Here is a 20,277-nt window from a genome sequence, read left to right as displayed (position 1 = left end):
CGAGATGACTCTTTACTGAGTTCACTGATTCTTTGTCATGGCAGTGCTATTGCACCTGGAATGTTGCCAGTGTTCTGCTGATGACGTTTGACAGTCACGATGCACAAGTTTCTTAATTCTTGCTCTTGCAAAGTGCTTAAGCAAATGGTTCAAGTAATCTGCCAGCATGGCTGTAAACAGATAGGACTATTAAAATATTCCCTCATAGTTGGATTGAAGCCTAGCTTAAATACATCCATGAAGTTTTATTTTTCAGAGTTGTATCTGTAAAGTGCAAATATTTTGCAGAAGCAGACCTGGTTCTGATTGGTTTTTTTATGTGTACTTGGGACACAGATGGTACTCTTTTTCTTATCACCTTACATTTCCAACAGCTGTCAAAGCACAAGCACTTTCAATCATTTAGAATATTCTTGATTAACAGGGTAAACTTATACATATTTACTCAGAAATCCAATGCTGTATGCAGAGTTCTCACACATCAAGACTTCACTTTCCTCTTTGCACCCAATGCACCCCCAAAATCTGCTCCAGAAAGCCCCCTAAACCTCTGGAACAGATTTTGAGAGTGAGTAACGGGGGAATGCAGGAGACGAGAGGAAAGAAGGGACAACTCCTTTGCACAGGGGGAATGGTGGTGTGGGATATAGCATAGCTCAATATCGAAACAAAAACCAAAGTGCTGGACCAACAAGCACAAAAAACTCCTCTGCAGTGCCACAAATCCAACTTAACGGTGTAATGTTGGAAAATGTTGATGACTTTTCCTACCTGGGCAGTTATCTTTCCACAAGGGCTGACATTGATGCCGAAATCCAGCATCGCCTGAGCTCTGCCAGCACAGCTTTCTTCTGATTGTAGTGCCAAGTGTTTGAAGACTGGGACATTCACAGGGAAACCCAAATGCTCGTTTACAACCAACTTTACTGTACTCTTGCGAAACAAGGACCACTTACAAACACCATCTCCAACTCCTCAAAAGATTCCATCAACGATGTCTCTGAAAAAAAGTACACATCACTTGGGAAGACAGACAAACTAATGTCAGTGTACTGGAAGAAGAAAAGATCACCAGTGTCAAAGCAATGATTCTTCAACATCAACTTCATTGGACTGGTCATGTTGTTCAGGTGTCTGGTTATTGTCTTCCAAAGCAACTACTCTATTCCCAACTTAAGAATGGAAGGCGAAATACTGGTGGACAATAAAAGAGGTTTAAAGGTGTTCTCAAGGCAAATCTTTAAAAATGTAGTATAAACACTGACAACTGGGAAACACTGGCCTGCAGGCGCTCCAGTTGGAGAACAGCCTTTACCAAAGGTGTCATGGGTTTTGAAGACAAAAGGGAGAAATGAGCTAAGAGGAAGGCATGCTTGGCAAACCCTCACTGTGATCAATTCCCACCCAGAAACCCATGTCCCCACTGTGGAAGGATGTGTGTGTGCATGCAAAATTGGCCTCCACAGTCACTTACAGGCTCACTGTTAAGATTGTTTTCATGGAAGACAATCTTACTCAGCTACAAGTGATTGCCAAAGAAGAAGAAGATTAAGTCCAGTGATAATTACCTAGTAAGGATTACTGCCCAGGTTATCTTTAAAATCTCAAAGAAATTGTGATGATTAATATTTAATCTTTTTTCTGGAATTTGTGGGAAGAAGAAAACTGTACACAAGTTGTTGAATTTCTGACCAGTTTTGTAGGCTGTGACTTAAATGGTGCGTAAAATGAAGATTACAGAATGTCCTTCTAAGGGTTTAGTCCAAGACCTTCATCTGCATGAGCATGTAGGGCTGCCAAGTCACAGTGAGCCCACACACATCTTAGGCCAAGGAGCTTTTTAGTCTGTCTGCAAATAATCTGTCTTCTGATTAAAAGGTTCCTTTTGGGATTCCTGTTATCCTCCAGTGCTCACAGTTCCTTTCTGTTCTTAAAGTGGGGAAGCAGCAATCTTCATTTTGTAAACATTTAGAATCCATACTGTTAAGGAAAGAATAAGTCATCAGCTTCAAAGGGCCATAGACCAACACAACCATATCATTAGATCAGTAACTGCTGCTTGACAAACAAAAGGGGCTGGACAGGCGGTCATTTGTGCATCTTTTGCGAGTGCTGGAGCTATTTTTAAAAGGCTGTGAATTACTTGAAAAACCTGAGTTTGAGCAATTTTGTTCCTAAAATACTAACAGGGAATTAATTTTAAGTGGATTGATTGTAATAATAGCTTCCTCTTTTCTGCCTGTAAATATCAGTAGTCTGTAGTATCCAGTTGGGTGTTTAGGGACTGGGATTCAGAGGCACACTAAATGCATTTGCCCACATTCATCCCTTGCTACCCTTGGCTCTCTTTTTCCTGCCTCCATTTCTCTCTATATTATATTTGTAAGTTCCTTGGAGGCACAAAGCTTAATATTTTTTGCCTATAAAACTCTGAAAGGTGCTACATATACTGAAAGAACTAAATACATATTAAATAATAACATGGGGTTGTTGTTGGTGTTTTTTTTTTTAAAAAAAAGGTTGTTTCCATGCTTATATTAAAACTACTCTCAAAATATTTTCCGAAATATTTCAAGTGCATTTTTTGTGCTAAGTTTCCACTTAGGTTTGTTTCTGGCGGGTTTTTTTTATTATTTTATTTTAGCCATTAGTGCCAGCCCTTCTCCATTTCTGGGAAAATGCTGTTTGGTTTATAGTGGAAATCCTGACACTGTCTCAAGTACATTTGCACTTTGAACAGCATGGTACATGAGTTCCTGTATTCAGATGGCTGCATTCCAGCATGACTGCTGAAAGTTAAAGTTCGGGAAAAGACTTGGTGTGGGCAGGAGGAGGGGAGATGAGCCTAAGAGGAAAAGTGTGCTCATGCTACTTATATGTGCTAATCAGGCATTGAAATATGGTAGAGCTGATTTCAAATCGTACAGGATAGTACATTAACAGTAACTTAATTCTGTTACAGATTGAGGTTTTGCCTAGCAAAGTGGGCAGCTTAGAACCTCCTGTGCCTCTGGGCTTGCTTAGATTCCAGGCTGAGCAGTGGTCGTAGTGTCATTGAATGATATGCACTTCAGTCTCCCTCTAAGATACATAATGAACATGCCTTTATATGTAGCAGGAGATGAAAGGCCTGAGCTGATGAAAGCTGGCAGACAGCTCCTGAGAGGAGGCCATAATATTGCTTCTTCTTGTCATTGCTCAATCAATTCCTCGTCATGCTTCCTCTGTCGCAGGGCTTTCTTCCCAAATCGTTTTTCTAGCCAAGTTGGTGATGCATCAGCCTCCTCCAAGTTCTTGGCAAGTCATCTGAAAAAGGAGTCAGATTAGGACTGAGACTCAACGCAATCCTAACAGTTTCCAGAAGAGGCAGGCTAGAAAACTTTTCTAACCAGCCCTACTCAGGCACCTGTGTGGACTGCTTGTCCTAGCTAATACACTGTAGTAGAACAGTAATGGAGGAACACTCGGCAAGACAAATTGGAATGTTTCTTGAGTTTAGTTTTGGAATGGTTTTAGGAAAATGCTGCACAACATAGGATCAGCCAACAGGACTGCAACTAAAACTTACGAGAAAAGTAGCAGCTGCCCTAACCTTTTGGCAACACACTTTGCATGTGATTTTCATTTTTAGTCTGAGCAAGACTGAACTTGTATAGGTGATACTCATGAAGACAATGTATGCCAAAGTTTGTGAAGTGTCTTTTCTTCTTTCCTTGTCTTCATCTGTGGGTTAGCATTACACTCCTGACTACATTTACTCACAAGAAAATACCATTGATTTCAATAACGTTTAGCTTCAGTTAAACCTGCAATCCTATATACATGTGCCTGGAAATAAGTATCATTGAACTATATGGGGCATACTTGTGATTTTTCCTAGGATTGCACTATAAATCATCAGTGGATTGCAGTATTAACCTTTTTTAAAACATTTGAATGAGAAAAGAGGATAAAGGTCTTTTCTGTCAAAAATCTGCTAGCAAAAGATAGGACATAACTGTGATTAAGCTCTTTGCAGCAAACTGGTCCAGCATTATTGATATCCTTTTTGATAGACCTGATAACTATTTGAAAATCGGTAGTATACGTGCAAAGGAAAGAATAACAGACTAATCATATGATTTTTGTGCTGCCCATGACTCACTGTATGTGGGTGTTTTTCGGGCTGGTAAAACCAAGAACCCAATTTCAGTACAGTTTCTGTAAATGCAACTGAATTAGGAAAGAGGCTGGAAAAACCCTGGTGTTGCCAACCAGTCCTTGCGGCTTTTAGTTTCAGATCCTTCCAACACGTTTTGTCATTTTCTTTGGCTAGTTTGTCTTCTATAAGTATTAATTCAGGGAGCTGAACTTATTGAATATTTCCAGTCAGTTGCTGAAATCTCGGGCTGGATCTAGACACATCAAATAAGTGTTTCAGTTTAAAGTGTTGTAAATTTAAACAGGAAAAACAGGTAGAAAACAACAGGGCTCCACATTGCCATCTGGTGGCAAAATGTTATATCACATATACAACACATATAAATTGCTTTTTCTTTACCAATCTAGCTGAATCCTAGGATTGGCTTGACTAAGTTACTGCATTTTAATAACTATATCAAGTTTGCATTTTTAGGAATGGGTGTGTCACATGTATAGTTTGGTCCAAATACAGTATCTTGTCTATGACATCGAATGGATTCCCTTGGAAAATGGTGGACTCTCCTTCATTGGAGGTTTTTAGGCAGAAATTGGATGGCCATCTGTTATGGATGCTTTAATTGGAGTCCTGCATTGCAGGTAAAAAAAGGTAAAGGACCCCTGATGGTTAAGTCCAGTCGCGAACAACTTTGGGGTTGCGGCGCTCATCTCGCTTTACTGGCCAAGGGAGCCGACGTTTGTCCACAAACAGTTTTTCCGGGTCATGTGGCCAGCATGACTAAGCCGCTTCTGGCGAAACCAGAGCAGCGCACGGAAATGCCGTTTACCCAGTGGCGTAGCATGGGGGGTGCAGGGGGGGCCGGCCGCACCGGGCGCAACATCTGGGGTTAGGGCAAATCCACAGGTTAGGGGGCGCAAATCCACGGGTTAGGGGGCGCAAATCCACGGGTTAGGGGGTGCAAATTACTTGCCTTGCCCCGGGTGCTGACAACCCACGCTACGCCACTGCGTTTACCTTCCCGCTGGAGCAGTACCTATTTATCTACTTGCACTTTGACGTGCTTTTGAACTGCTCGGCATTGCAGGGGATTGGACTAAATGACCTTCCAGTTCTACAATTAAATGACAAGAAAACAGACAAAATACTTTCTGAGCTGTTTTCTGTGTTTCCCCTTCGTATGCAGCATGGTCCTTGCTTGTCTACAGCACTGACGCTCCATTGATCCCATTTGGCCAATTTCTGCTTTCTTCAGAGGCATTTTTGACAGGCAAGCACCCCTTTGTTTCAGTAGGAAATGCAAGGGTGTCATTTCTGGATTTGCAGACAGCATTCATCTTTGCCAGTATACTCTGCTGTTTAATGTGGCAGAACAACAACTGTACAAGAGACTGTCAGAACTAAATATCATGCTTCTGGCTTATCCAAACAAACAGCTGGGTAACCATGCTCTCTGAAGGAGTTGTTTCCAAGATCAGACCAGGGGGATCTGCTTTATGTTATTCCAAAGCTGCCACTGCTGCTGGTCTGACATTGCTCAGATCCAGTGCAAGGCAGTCAGAGTGATGTGTGACGCTGATGAATTTTAGTACTGAACTTTGAGTTCTTGGCTTTCTACAATGATGTTGTTCCTTAAGTTCAGTGGCTATTGGCCCTGATAGCTAAGTGAAACTTCAGTGTTTAGAGGCAGTGCATATCTTAACACCAGATGTTAGGGCCAAACAATTGAAGAGGATTGTTGCCTTCAAGCCCTGCATATAAGGTTTCCTTAGACGTATCCAATTAACCACAGTTCTTGTTACATTCCTGGAGCTCCAAATAAAACCTTTGAAACCAAAATAAAAAGGCACATGACAATTAACTACCTAAGCTAGAACTTAGCTCTTGCTACTGAACTCCCCTCTCTTCAAAATTATATGGACAACTTCTTTTTATTAATTTGTGTCTAGAGCACAATATACTTCTCTTTTTCCTTTCTGTTTTTGGAGAGATGGATTGTGTCTCTCTGCATTAACCTTTTTTTTAAGCTAATCCTTTTTTAGCTAATCACTTGGAAAGTGGAGGTGCCCCTCCAGATGTACCTCCACAAAACTTAAATTGAACATCCTCTCCAAAGCTGCCTCCAGCCTCTGAGAGTCCAATTAAAGGCACCAAATTAATTAGCTACTCCATTTCTCCCCTACATTTGCACTGTACAAGACTTGCACAGGGATCATTAAATAGTAAACAAGGGGTACCTCAATACTTAAGGATTGAAGGATTTGTAATTTCATGTTCTTCAATTAAATTACATAGGCATACTAATTGAGTGGCAGATATAAAGGTGGAGAACAGAAAAAACTGGCTTCTTAAAATTTGTCTTTAGTGAATTCTTTGATTTACGGATAGAATGGATGCCTGGACACACCCGTTTGATAAGTCTGTGCTAATAAGTTAATGCAACACACAGTAGTAGCTTGTGGTATTTGCTAATAACATTTAAGCATTTAAATCTTATTTACTCAGTTGTCTGATAAATGCATATAATGCAGAATTAATGATGACAGAAGCCAATTTTTAAAAAGGAATCTGACTATGAGCACATAGCCTACATTTTAAGAAGCAATCTGTGCAGTGTTAACTAATTTTAGGTGAAAAATGTGATAAAACGCACAGACGTCCCTCCGCCAAAGCTGTCAGGTCCCTGGTAAACAGCAAACCAGGATACAGCTATACCACAGGTTTAATCATCATCTCCTTTCCTCAGGGAAGTCAAGTTCTGGGGTCAGATCACCAAGTTGTAAGACAGATGTTTGGTGTGTACATACACCCTCAGAGGTTATGCTCAAGTTTTGTTTTCCTTTAACACATGTGCATAAAATGTTTTCTGGTAAGAGAAGGTACACTTAGATTGGAGCAGTTTTAAAGCATCCTGGTTTTGATAGATAAAAGCCATTTCAAATGAAATTTTGGTGCTAAAAATTGTAATTTTCAAACTTCTGCTGTGTCAATAAATCTCCTATTCAGAAAAATGATGCTGTATAGAACACTGACAAAGGAACTTCTGATGACATCAGGAAGGGGATTTCTGGTGTTTAGTCTGTCACAGCTGGTGGGCTCAGAAGGATGAAAGCCCAGTTTATCCTGCCCAAGATGAAGCAATACTTTATAGTCTCAGTGACAGAAGCATACTGGCAAGGAACACTACACAATGTTTTTGCTGTTCCTGACTCAGTACACAGAGAAATCCCTAATGTTAAGACTGGAACATAATTCACATATGGGGTTTTGCAACCAACCAAATGATAAAAGTCTACAGATAATCCAGGTTCTCTTTTTGTTTAAGAAATGCTTGTTAAAGGATTTACATACAGGGTCTGATGCATTTTGAACCTTCTCCTATGTCCAAGTGCAGCTTTATGTAATGTGGGATACTGGGATGTTTCTCTCAGCTGGCTTTCTGTCCCAATAATTAAGAAACAGTAATGTGCTGGAGCATGTACAATCTTAATTGCCGTGAATGAGACAGAAACTAGCACTCACAGCTGTTCCTGCCCTCAAGATTTACTAAGAAACAAACAGATACTGGCTGTGATTTATAACTTAGAAAAAACTTCATCCTCGGTGGAGATGGGGAGGAATAATAGGAATATAGTTAATACTGTAAACATTTTTCAGTGTTGTCATTTGATTCATTTTACATGTGACTGTAATTTGTTTTAGCTGTTTTTAATGCTGAATTTAATGTTGCCGTAACCCACCCTAGGATCTGCTGGTGAAGGGCAAGTAATAAATTTAGTAATAATTCTCCATTTGGGCATGTCCTGCTGGGTTTGTATTACTGCATAGCAGCAACTACATTCAGGATGTCAAACCCACAGTTGCACTATAAACAATGCATTGCCTGTCGGTCCCTAAGCCTGCAGGCCAAGTGATTCTGCATTGTAGTTACTGAATCCTCTCCCCTTTTGTCATGATAAACTTCCTTTTTTTGCCAGTTTGGTTTACAGTGATGTGTTTGCACTTTTGTTCTAACTACTCTTTCTTTTTCTTGGTAGGTCTCTTCCTTATCCTAGGCTTGATCTTATACCCTGCTGGCTGGGGTTGTCAGAAGGCAATAGACTATTGCGGACATTATGCTTCGGCTTATAAACTTGGTGACTGTTCGCTGGGCTGGGCTTTCTACACTGCAATTGGTGGCACTGTTCTGACATTCATCTGCGCAGTCTTCTCCGCCCAAGCTGAAATCGCCACCTCCAGTGACAAAGTACAGGAAGAAATTGAAGAAGGGAAAAGTCTTATCTGTCTCCTTTAATGACTCAAGAGAACCTTTACATGTCTCAGCAGAATTGGCTTCTAAGTGGACTTCTAAATGAACTGATGCCAAGACACACACAAAAGCCTTTTGGAGCTCAAGCAGTATAGTGTCACTTAATAGGCATGGAGGAGGACTATCAGCAGCATAAGAAGAAAACGTTACTTTGTCAGCTTCATAGCACCTGGCTGCAGTGGAAGGATGCTACAACATGCTGTTGGCTCCAAGTTTGTATGAACAGTGCCTAACGGTTTTGGAAATGCTCAGTTCTACTTGTATGTTCACCACTATGAGGGATTGCAAAGGAATCCTTGGAAGGATATTGCTGAATACAAGTCAATATGTTTCCACTATGTACAGAAAGATAATGTAAGCAGGCTTCAAGTTCAAAGGTTTTAGATGTCACCTTGGTGCCATCCCTACAGCAGTTTCTTCGGGATGCATTTAGAAAAGCCTATCTTGTTGAAATAGCACATGGGGAAAACTTGGGTACAGGAAATATGCAGGGATTCCAAATGAAGCTTGCAAGGAAGGGATTTTCATAGGCTGGGGCTTGTAAGCAATACTTTGCCCAGTAAACATGTGAAATAGGTTGCTGTAGTCAGAACAAGTACAGTATACAGCAGCCGCCAGAATGAAAGCTAAATTATTTTGGGCTCATAAGCACAGGTAGTACTAGCAATATGCGATTGATTTAGCTGTATAAATGTAGATAGGTGAAGCAAGTCTTAGGAAGTAGTAATGGTAGTACTTAGGCCCCAAAGGTGTACTTCCTACTGGAAGTGTAGACCTTAATCCACCTTCAAGGACAGTAGCAAGCAGAGTACTGGTGCCCACAGGGTACCTCCAACGCCTCTTCTCGCCATTCCAAGTACAGACTGCCATTGCGTTCATCTTGCCCAAGATTATGTGCCTAAAATAGCCGCATCATCACCTAAGGACAGACTCTATTAAGGTCTGATGCTTTTGAAAGATCTTTTTACAGCTATATTGCATGCTGATGATTATAATCAGCTCAATGATTTTCCAGAGGTGATCTTTTTCTGCAAGACAGTGCATACATACACTTCTGTAATTTTTCTACAAGCCTAAGAATTTTTGAAACCCATTAAAACAAAATATCATGGTGCTGTCATAATGACGGGTTAACTGATGGCTAATAATCAGATGTTCATGTATCAGATTAGCCTTATTAACATTGATCTCTCATATTTTACCTTTTGATAGGAAGAACGTGCAGCAGTTGGAGGCCAAGATGCTAGACTAAAATTTTACATCAAAACCACTAATGATAACCACTTATGTCTACCAAAGCTTCTAAAATTAAGAAAATTGAAATTTCCAGTAACAAGGAATGTATTTTAGAGTATCTACCCCTCTAACTCAGGTTTATTGTGCATGGCTGCTTCTTCTTTAACCACTGCTATAGTAAGTACTACAAAAATGAGTAACAACTATGTACATACAAATTTTGTGGGGGTATTACCAACTATGCTGATATGGTCAGTACCAGCAGTGCCGATTAAGACATTATCTTGGACAACAAAAGTTTGCTTTCTTTTGCAGAGCTGCTGCTACTTCTTCCACAATTTCTCCTGTTCAAAAACTTGTGGACATTCCAATTAACAAGAGCATAAAAGGGTGATGCACTACCCACACACATTATGATTAATACAAACGTGCATTAAGACTTTAGAAGTGTGATGGACAACAATAAGTCTTCCTACTATAAAGATAGGGTCTTATAAAACAACCACCAACAACCAGGTTCACCTAACCTGAAAACCCAAACATTGTAAACACTGTCCCATCGTTTACAGAGTGGTAGATTACTTGCGACCCAAGCCAAATGCAGCCTACTCTTGTGTCTCTGCCAGGTGCTTAACAACCCTTGTTCATTTTTGTAGCTTTAGGCAGGTAGCACATAAAGAAAGGTTTGCCAGGTCCTAGTAACCCAAACACAGTTGTGGACTATGCTTGGCTTGATAGGTCACAAGCTGCACAGGTCTGAGGAAGACTCTCTCATTCTAGAACATGGTGGGCTTCTCCTATTTAAAAGGGCTCCCTCTTAATGCACATGGAGTGTCCATGCTGATGTTCTTTAGTTTGCTCTCCTTTTTGGTACTGCAGCAGCAAAAAACCTCTGGATTGAAATAGTGAGGTTCAATTAGAGCTAACCTTTTTAGCTCTAAAAATAATGCATATTCAATAAGGACACAGGGCTAATGAAATATTTGTTTGGCAGAATCAGTTTTATCACAGGATATGATCTTGGCACATTTCACATGGATAATTTTTATATCTGAAGCTGCGCCCCCCCCCCCCCGGAATACTGCTGTAATTATTATGGCTGTGATCCAGGTGTGTAGTTACTCCAAGTCAGAATATGCATTCTGTTTCCCGCTTTTAAAAATACAATTGCTCTCACAATTTTTCTTTAATTTCCTTCTCCCCCAGATGGCAGTTTGGCGATAAGAGCCATAAGAGCTGTTAAAAAGAAGAGTGCTGGTTCAATAATTGGTTTCACATCTCTTCCCCATTTATTGTTAAGTTGCTCTTGCACTTAACCTCCATACTGATTTTTGAGATACAAACATTTGAAGGTAATTGAGGGATAACACTAATATTTCTATCTCTTTCTCTAGGGAAACTATCATGGGATTTCAAACTAACAGCTTCCAGCCTAGAATTGAAGTGGTAAAATCAGAAATTAATGTGTCTAGAGAGTGAGAGTGTGCACAGTTGAAATTGAAGCTTTTATGGAACAGATTAGTAGTATATGGGGCTCTTGAAAAGTGTTTTAAGGAATTCATTGATGTAACAAACCATTATTTACTTGGTCTCTCACATTTCCAACGGCCCTTTTAGTAAGGGTTCCAAATGAGCATGCCAACTTTAGACAATACACTGAAGTGCTGCAGTGTTTAAAGCAAAAAATGTCATCTTAAAAAAGAGAAAGTTTCCCCCCACGTTGAATTGAACAGCAGTTAAAATAAAATCATGAAAGCTGCAGTTGGCAAGAACCTCTTTGCAAATAGGTTTTTACTCCTGTTGGAAAGTAATAGAGAGAATGCTTCTAAGACACTTCCTATGACTCAGGTATGTATCTAAAACCAGCAGCTTTTTTGCTTTGTGAAAATAAATCACATGCACATATGGTTGAGCAATGGATCAATCCTATGTGTTTTAGTCAATGATTTAAAAGGTAAAATAATTCTTTAGTTGTGCAATGGCTAATATTTCAAAATCCAGTATGGTAGATACAGCTTTAACCAACACTCAAGTGGCATTTGGTCTAGTTATAAACTCTACCTTCTAATGTACATGAGCCACAGAATTGCAGACTATAAGTGAAGTTTCTATAATAACATGGACTGAAAGCACAGTAACCTAGAAGTGTGTGCATTATGAAACTTAGGCCCTGGCAAATCTTACCACATAATTGGGAAGTTTAAAATGAATTTAACATCCCATCCTACTAAGATGATGCTTTACTGTGTTATTACAGCTACCACCTAGCAAGAACTTGTATTTGTTGCTTACCTATAAAACACGGGTATGAATGGTTCCATGGTCAAAAACAAGCTGAGTCCTGCCCATCATGTATTGTAATAAGCTCTATTTTTTTTTAATTATATTTATTAAGGTTTTCCAAATTAAAACAAATTAAATCCAATTTATAAACTTTTTCCAATAATCAGGACTTCCCCTCCCCACCCCTCTTGTATTCCAAATCTTCCAAATAAACAATTAAATTCAACAAGTTCTTATCCCCAAATTACACTCATCATCAGTAACCCAAATTTTTTTCCAAGTTCCCATCCCCTAAGATCGATCTAGTCCCTTCCACGAGGTCCCCCCTTTTCAAATATAATGCAGATAAATATAAAATAAAGATAGAAAAAAAATAATAATTTTACAACTTTTGGATTCCAAATTTCCCTCCCCCCTTTCCCTGTTGCGTTCCCCATATCCCTCCATTTCTAGTATCTTTCTGGAGTTTCCACATTTCACTAAGCCCATACCCCTCTGATTCTTTGCCAGTCATTTTTAATTGCGAGTGTCCGATCATAGAAGGAGTCTATCTCCAAAAGGGGCCCATTTCTTCTATCCAGATTTTTATATCCAGGAGTGAAAACTCCAATTTTTTTTTTCCCATAAGCTTGTCAAATCTGGATATCCCAAATGTTCCCACCTCCAGTTCGTTCTTGTTTCTTTGTTTATTTCCCTGTTCTCCCGCAGGAATGTTCTTTTTCCAAAAGCTTCTAGTTTCTCTGCAGAGGCTTGTTATTCAGGAACCAAACGTTGCGTCATGTCCCTTTCATTTTCCAACAGATAAATCCATTGTATCCTATGGTGTGTAGACCTCTGTAGACAAAATAATGTTCCATTTCTGCAGTTTCCCAGGAGATTAAAAACTCTGTTCAACTATTCAGGTTTCCTATCGAAAACACATGCAATATCCCTCAGCTCCTCTAGATGGACCACAGCAGCTGAGCTCCCCTCCAGATCACATCCACCAGTCCAAATAGCTTGTTGATCCTTATTTGAAACAATTTATGTCCAATTTATAACAAATGTAACCGGCAAAGTCCTCATAACAAAGACTCCAATTTGTTCTTCCGTTTTGACAGCTCTTTGACAGCTGTCAAAACCTCCGTTGCTCTTCTCCAGGCATTTTCACGAATCGCTCCAGGGATTCCGGGGGGGGGGGTGTTACTTTTTAATACAAATTCCACCTTTCTCCTCCAGCTCAATCTTATATTTTCCCCTCACGAAGTTGCAAATTCATCAAGATAAGGTTACTCTCGATCTTAGTTGTCAAATCCTTTGTTTTGGCTCTTCTACAATTAGGGGGGGGCTGACTTCCTTTTTCCACCTCCCCCGTTCGGTCCAAATTTTGAAAATTTATCCCTCTTTTTAGTCCATGCTCCAATTACTCACGGGTTCTTCTTTTGGGTCCGAATTCTCAATAGAAGAAGCTAGCGCTCTCCACCGAATGGCATGCGGCTTCGCTCAGCAGGGGGAGCGGAGGACTCAAAGCACCACCCCTCCTCCTGGCGCCCGTTCTTTAGCCTTTAAAAAGGCTCTTTCGCGGGCCGGGGAGGGGCGCAAAGGTGCCAGCCGAGTCACCATGTCCATGGGCCCCGTGCCCATGGTTTTTGAGGGTCCCCGCGTCGCCGGCGCGGTAGGACCCAACCCCTGCCGAGCCGGCTCCCTCCGGAGCACAGAGGGAGCCCGCCATTCGGCGATGGCGCCAACCCGGAAGTCATGTATTGTAATAAGCTCTAAAGGGACAAGCATTTTCTCTGCTGGAAAGCTTTCCAGAAAGTCCGATCTCAGTAATACGCAGGCACAATTCCTTATGTGAGGCTATATATTACAGTATTGTGGAAAGAGGGAGAGAACTCAAGGAAAATCTAGTTTAAACAAAATTTCCAATGGCATAGTTCAGATTTCAGCCACTGAAATAGTTCAGCCCGTTCTTTTGCAAATAAGCACATCAGTAACCAAACACTGGCATCCCTTACATGGCATAATGCATCTTTCTTATGGTTGAAATATATCCTAAGTTTCATATAAACTTATATTTCATAAATTCCAAGAAATATTTCATAATTCCAAGAAAACTTACAGCATGGTTTTACACCCATTGCTATCAACACAACTTTGTGTTTCCTTGGATAGAAGCTTTATTGCCAGTCACAAGGTTTAAATCTATGTACAAGGAATCTTGAAAGTTTTCCAGACTACATCCTGTGGTTTAAGAAAGATTTTGTGTTTTACCTGTAAACAAACTGCAAGGACCCCTTTTTATAAAGTATTTTGCCTTCACAAGATGACATATATGTGAATGCTTCTTAGTGTGTGCTATATTAACTCAAGAAATTGTGTTTTAAACCTGTGTTCTAAACAGCTCAAAATGTGTAAACAAAACTTAACAAATTATTTCTTAAATAGCTGCGGCTGAATCATTTTTGTAAACATTTACTGTATTGTGTTATGTGCCACTGCTTTCCAGAGGGTAAAAATTTAAAGATTCACATGGCGTGAGATGTGCAATAACAATAAGGAAAAAGAGAGGTTGAAAGGGACAAAGGTATTCCAAAGGCAAATACAGCTACACTAATTCTATTTCATATTTATCAGATGCCAACCATGTCCTGTAAAATCCCTCATTGGAATGAAAGTGGGGTTAACAATAATTGGAATGATGGATTTCCAGCATCTCCTGAACTCTGGGAAATCCAGGCCTACTTATTTATAGCCTAAATGTGAAGGATTGTTTAGCAATTAGCAAGCTCATCAACATAAAAGGAACAAGAGAGGAATGTTTGAAGCTCTATAGTCAGCTAAACATAGTAAAGGATGTTGTTGAGCTGTATTGCTAATTTAATTTGTCTACAATATAGTAATTTCTTTGCCTAATAAACAGTTATTAACCCTTTAAGTTTTCTGAGAAATCATTTCTGATTTTGACAAGCCTGATATTACTAGTTTGGGAGCATACAGTTGTTTTTAAAGTTTGGTTTAATCTGTATTTTTTAGAAATTTAAATTGTATTAATAGTGATGTGTTTGCCACTCAGTGCTCATTGGAAGAAGGTGAGGAATATAAATCCAATTACTAAATAATTCCTGAAAGACACACAAGCCAAGTTATCGATGCAACAGGAGAGGAACTACAAGAATGAGATTGCCATTGGCTTCTGATTGAATGCGAAAGGAAGAGCAGGTAACTTTGTACCAGTGAACAGTTGTACTGTTGGTTGTAACCATTGAAAACCAAAAGAGAAAGAGAACAAAGGCAATCAGTTGGAGGCATTTAACAGTTGTATTTTCTAGTACCAATCTGATAACTAAAAATTGTTGGTGTAATTAGGGAAAATGGGTGAAATTGCAGTAAGTGTTTGGACCATGTCTAGTAGCTACTGATAGTTTCCACCAATTAGACTACATCTCCTAGCACAACCTTGGCCAGAAGCTTAGTGAGTTTCAGAGACATACTCTCAAGGAGCCTTTTCAGGCCAGCTCTAGGGAAAACATATCAAAAGCAGCAGTCAACCTATCTTCCCAAAGACCTGTGGACAAAGAACTTGAACAAAACCTTGTGAAATATTCCTAGACATCTCAACAACCATGCATGAGGAAGATTTTAGTGAGGAAAACTCATTTTTAAACCAATGAAGCCAGATGTCCAAAGTATTAAAAAAAAAACGTTTATTTGAGAGAGGGAGGAAGAAAAATGAAGGCACCAAATCAAACATACTTGAAATGAAAGCAAAAATTTAGTTTAGTTTAGATACATGTTAGCTTAGTTCAATTTAGTTTTGATATGGGTTACCTGCTTGAGCAGTCTTGGGTTTAGGAGCATGCACAGAATTCTTTGCAGAGTAGATGGTGAGAGAGTACCTTTGGCCATCTGGCTGGATAGCTCCAAAAGACAAAAATGAGGTTTTTGGGAGCCCATATTTATGGGAGCCTGAGACTAGTACAAGCCAATCTCTTAGTTGTCACCGTGGCGTTCTTTTGTCCAATCATTATATACACTCAATCTCTGATGTTAGTTGTCTTTGCAGAATGCAGCAGTTATATATAGCAACAAAGAGCAAGAATTGAGTAACTGAACAATGAACACATTTTGCTGCTTCCTGTCCAGTAACCTGTTCTCACAGTGGCCAACCAGATGCCTGCAATCCCCTGTAACTGGTATTTAGAGGCATTACAACACCATCAGGCTTACGTAGCTACCGATAGCTCTATCCTCCATGAATCTGTCTAATTCCCTTTTAAAGCCATTCAAGTTGGTAGCCATCTCTATATCTTTTGGGGAGTTGGTTCTACTAACTCAGCCATCTGAAGGGCTACCTGCTCTGACTCTCCCACCATTCTGCTTTATTGGATCACCTCAACTTCTGGTAGTATTGAGGCGGCGGTCTTATTTTCTCCACACGATGCATAATTTTATAAACCTCTGTAATGCCCCCTATATTTCCCCCCTCCCCCAAAGTCCCAAACACTGTAATCTTTCCTTATAGTGGAGTTGCTCCAGTCTCCTTGTTCCCTTTGGTTGCCCTCTTCTATACCTGTTCCAGCTCTACAATATTCCATAAATTGTACAGCTTATTCCAGAAGTTTCCCACATATAAAACTTGTGACCCACCTGTAGCTGCTCAGTTATACACTGTGACCTGTTATAGCAGACATCAGAATAACAGAGCATCGTGAATTAACGATGATGTTAGTTCTGTCTTTATAAGGTCTCCATAGTATGCACACAGAGCCTCTCGTCACACAACGTTTAAAAAGACACAATCAGGGCTTTTACATCATTTCCATAGCACCCAACCCATGTAAAGGCATATCAAACATGGCTTTCAATTTAGCTGTAGCTTGCTGTGTGGCACACAAGGCAGGTTTTGAAAAGTGCAAACCAAGGGAAAAAGGCCCACAGCTGTATCTGGTTATATACTTTCCTGGATTGTGGCCACTATCAGTAAACTTTATTGCTACATTCATAAAGGACTCACAGTAGAGAAATTAACCCTCCACAGCAGTGACAAAGCGATCCGGATATAAAAAATACCAGCAAAGGTTTGTTTTCAGAGGTTTCAGTTTACTTCCAACAAGTTCCCAGACAAAATTTAATACTCCTAGTTTTCGTCAGTACCGACAAATCATTCTCTTTAAAGTTTCCAATTTACATCACAAAACCAAAACACACCAACTATTACTGGGTGCTTCTTTAAACCAGTCCCAGTTCTAATTGTATCAATTTGTTGTTCTGGTAATTGACATATTTTTCCCACTGCAGCAGATCACAGAATTTATATACAGATTACAAAAAAAACAACCCCAATCCAGCTCTAGTTGTGCATAGTTACATGTGACTAGTAGTGCCAGAATCTGGATCAAATGCACAGTCACACATCAGTTTTTCAGTAATGTACCAAGGTGACTTACAACATATGAAATAATGAAATAAATCCACAAGGCAATAAAACCGCAATAAAACCAATCAAGTAATTTCTGTCTCTGTAACTACATATGACTAGAGCTGGGGGGGGGGGGGAATATGTGATACATTCTGTACACATTAACCCTCTTGCATTTTAGCTTGCCTTTTACAAAAATGTCCTACTTGAGTTTTAAAACTATACAGAGCAAACAATTAGGAAACATTTTTTATTCTATGTCACTGAGTTAATACAATAAATATGCAGAACCTTTGAACTACCCAGACATGCAACATCAGAGGATCTGTGTGCATTTGTACAGAACCATGACATTCATCAGGATGGCAAAGCATTGTTAGGAATTTACAAAATATACAGATATCCCTCAGATAATCGACTCCAATGCCAAAACTATGGCGAAGAGTACTGACATTCCAGTGTTGAAACTCTGTATTTTGATCTAGCCACAACTGGATACTACAAAATGACTTAAATAATAGGTATATGATTTTTAACCGACATATTTTAATTCCGATGCTAAATATTTTAACATACAACAGCCTTTTGCCAAAAATTAAAAATCAAAAGTTTTTGATTTAACCTTGATGGTTAATTTTTTAGATGATGATCTGTAAAAGTGTACACATTAAAATCAACATATGTCGTCTTGTTTTCTTGAACCAAAATAGCTACAAGACATATGCAAACTAGACTTGCATTTATCTATTTCAAGTTTCATTCCGCTTTATCCCCTGAGGAAAAAAAATATTCAAGAACAATTTATTGATTTTTAAACTATAATTAAAATTCATCTCCAACCCCCAATACAAGTTACAGGATTAGCAACAAAAATGTTATAGGGCAACAGAAGTAGGATGAAGGATTAAAATAAAATGTACATTAAAGAAAACTAAACTTTCTCTTACTAATCAAGGACTAAATACGTCAAATTCCTCACAACATCCATGATATGACTTGCCCTCTGTGTTAGGTATAGAAAACTGTTTACAAAATGTAATTCCCATATAGTCTATTTTCTAGTATTTGCTGTTGTGATTAAGCTGTCAAATTTATCCTGTTTATTCATATAAGGTAAAGTTTGTAATTTGAGATCTATGAATATACCCCAGACATAGCTTTTAGACCGTGCTGAATATTTTTCCAATAGTGGGTCAGCTGAATAATACTTTCCCCAAATAAATATTGGATCAGAGTGTGTTAAGATTATGACCTATATTGCAATACCTTTATGCAGTATATAAGAATTAAGAGTCTTTAATGACAGCAATTGAATGCTATTTGAAAAGTTAATCCAAGATATGTTCCAAGTTGCAATCCAATAATTCATATATGTCAGAATGTCAATGGTGAGATGACGACCTTAAAATGAGAGCTGATTACTCAGGATACAAAGATGAATTAAAAATGAAAAAACCTCTGTGTAACAAACATAGCTGATTATTACTGCACTGAAAACTCATCCTCAATCTGCATTTTATAAAATGCATTTATTCAGATTAAAAATCACACATAAAGGCTGAAGTATGTTAAAAAGAATTCAAGTACATAATTAAATTCCATTTTTAAATGCCTGATTAGAGACCATGGTTGTTTTTAAAGATTTCAATAAGATACTGTATATTCAGATGTTTGTACAAGCAATAAACAGAGTGATTGACAAGGCTAAAGATTTAGTACCATTGTTAAACACAAGTGCACACTTAAAAAAATGCCAGACTCCTTAAGCACAACAAAAATTCCACTGCATTTTAACACAGGTCAAAAAGGACTAGCTATGGGAGTGTTCTAAATATTGGTTAATGGGTTCTCTTTAGCAGTATGTTTTCCAAAGACATGAATACTGAAATTAAAAATAGCATATATAATCACTCAGATTCCATTAAACGTAATTCTCACTGCCTGTTGCATCACATATTATTTTGGTGAGACTATCTGTGCTCCAAAATTTCTGTAAGAAGACCACACACCATGAAAACAGATCCCAACAAATACTGTGACCATAGTGGTAGAGACAAATTCTGGACCAAAACACTAGCTCAGCATGGTCAAAACTGTTTCATGCAAACTCAGATTTTTATCAAAAGACCTATTATCCTAAAAAAAGAAAGAAATTTACATTATCTATCATACTTATTTTAAGCTTACATTTGTCCTTCATCAGCTGCTGAAGCTATAAAGCAGCCGCCAAAATTTCATATTCAAGACCATCAGTTGCCCCATTCCTTACGTTAAGAAAATAGGGAATCAAGTTGTTATGAATAGAAGGAGTTAATCCAAAGTGCTCGTCTCAAGTCAAAATGAAAGTTTCCAGGGACAGCTATTGACAAGAACCCACCCCCCTTCGCCAAAAAAAAAAAAAAAAATCATTTAAGTTGACGCCAGAAGTTGCCATATCAATTTCAGATTCACGGTTTTAAATTTTCACCAAATATAGCGTGCCTCCAAAAAGATGAGGAATAATAGAACCATTTTCAGTTAGGAGTAGTAGCCAGGAAGTACCTTTGATTGAATAAATAAGTGTACAAAGTAATGGAACAAGGACCTTTTCCTGTTTTAGCCCATGCACAGCCGAAGAGACATACATGCTGTGTGCATTTTTAACACAAGTCTTTAGGGAATATAAGTGACTGAAAAAGAAAATACAGCTGAAAATGGTAGTGATTTTTTTTCATTTTTTTCCGCTATATTTGGTTACCCTTGAAAGCATTTTGAGCAGCACTAGTTGCTGCTGTTGACGCAGCATTGGCTGCAGCAGTTTGTACAGTTTTGTTGGACATCACCCCCGTTGCAAATTCTTGTTGGGCCTTCTCAAAACTTGCTCCAGTTGTGCGGTAGAGACCATGTACCTGTGGAAGAAGCCCAGAGTGA

General features: G+C 39.0%; 3 protein-coding genes across 5 annotated transcripts in view; 2 read left to right on the top strand and 1 right to left on the bottom strand.

The window, feature by feature from the left end:
• LHFPL2 (LHFPL tetraspan subfamily member 2) overlaps nucleotides 1-11,999 on the top strand; it is a 106,183-nt gene extending 94,184 nt beyond the window's left edge. For both annotated transcript variants that reach the window (XM_028749142.2, XM_077936313.1), the window contains one exon: nucleotides 8,176-11,999. In XM_028749142.2, the coding sequence (XP_028604975.1) occupies nucleotides 8,176-8,432 (257 nt within the window). In that variant the 3' untranslated portion in view covers nucleotides 8,433-11,999. The remainder of the gene's footprint in view (nucleotides 1-8,175) is intronic.
• DMGDH (dimethylglycine dehydrogenase) overlaps nucleotides 1-20,277 on the top strand; it is a 249,919-nt gene that overhangs the window by 228,930 nt on the left and 712 nt on the right. The gene's annotated exons all lie outside the window — the stretch shown is intronic.
• The window catches only part of SCAMP1 (secretory carrier membrane protein 1), a 30,366-nt gene continuing 25,730 nt past the window's right edge, over nucleotides 15,642-20,277 (bottom strand). For both annotated transcript variants that reach the window (XM_028749139.2, XM_077936311.1), the window contains exon 9: nucleotides 15,642-20,255. In XM_028749139.2, the coding sequence (XP_028604972.1) occupies nucleotides 20,091-20,255 (165 nt within the window). In that variant the 3' untranslated portion in view covers nucleotides 15,642-20,090. The remainder of the gene's footprint in view (nucleotides 20,256-20,277) is intronic.

The sequence above is a fragment of the Podarcis muralis genome, chromosome 11 (assembly GCF_964188315.1).
Source record: "Podarcis muralis chromosome 11, rPodMur119.hap1.1, whole genome shotgun sequence".
NCBI lineage: Eukaryota > Metazoa > Chordata > Lepidosauria > Squamata > Lacertidae > Podarcis > Podarcis muralis.
Note: the sequence above shows the minus strand (reverse complement) of the source record. Positions and strands in the feature narration are given on the sequence as shown.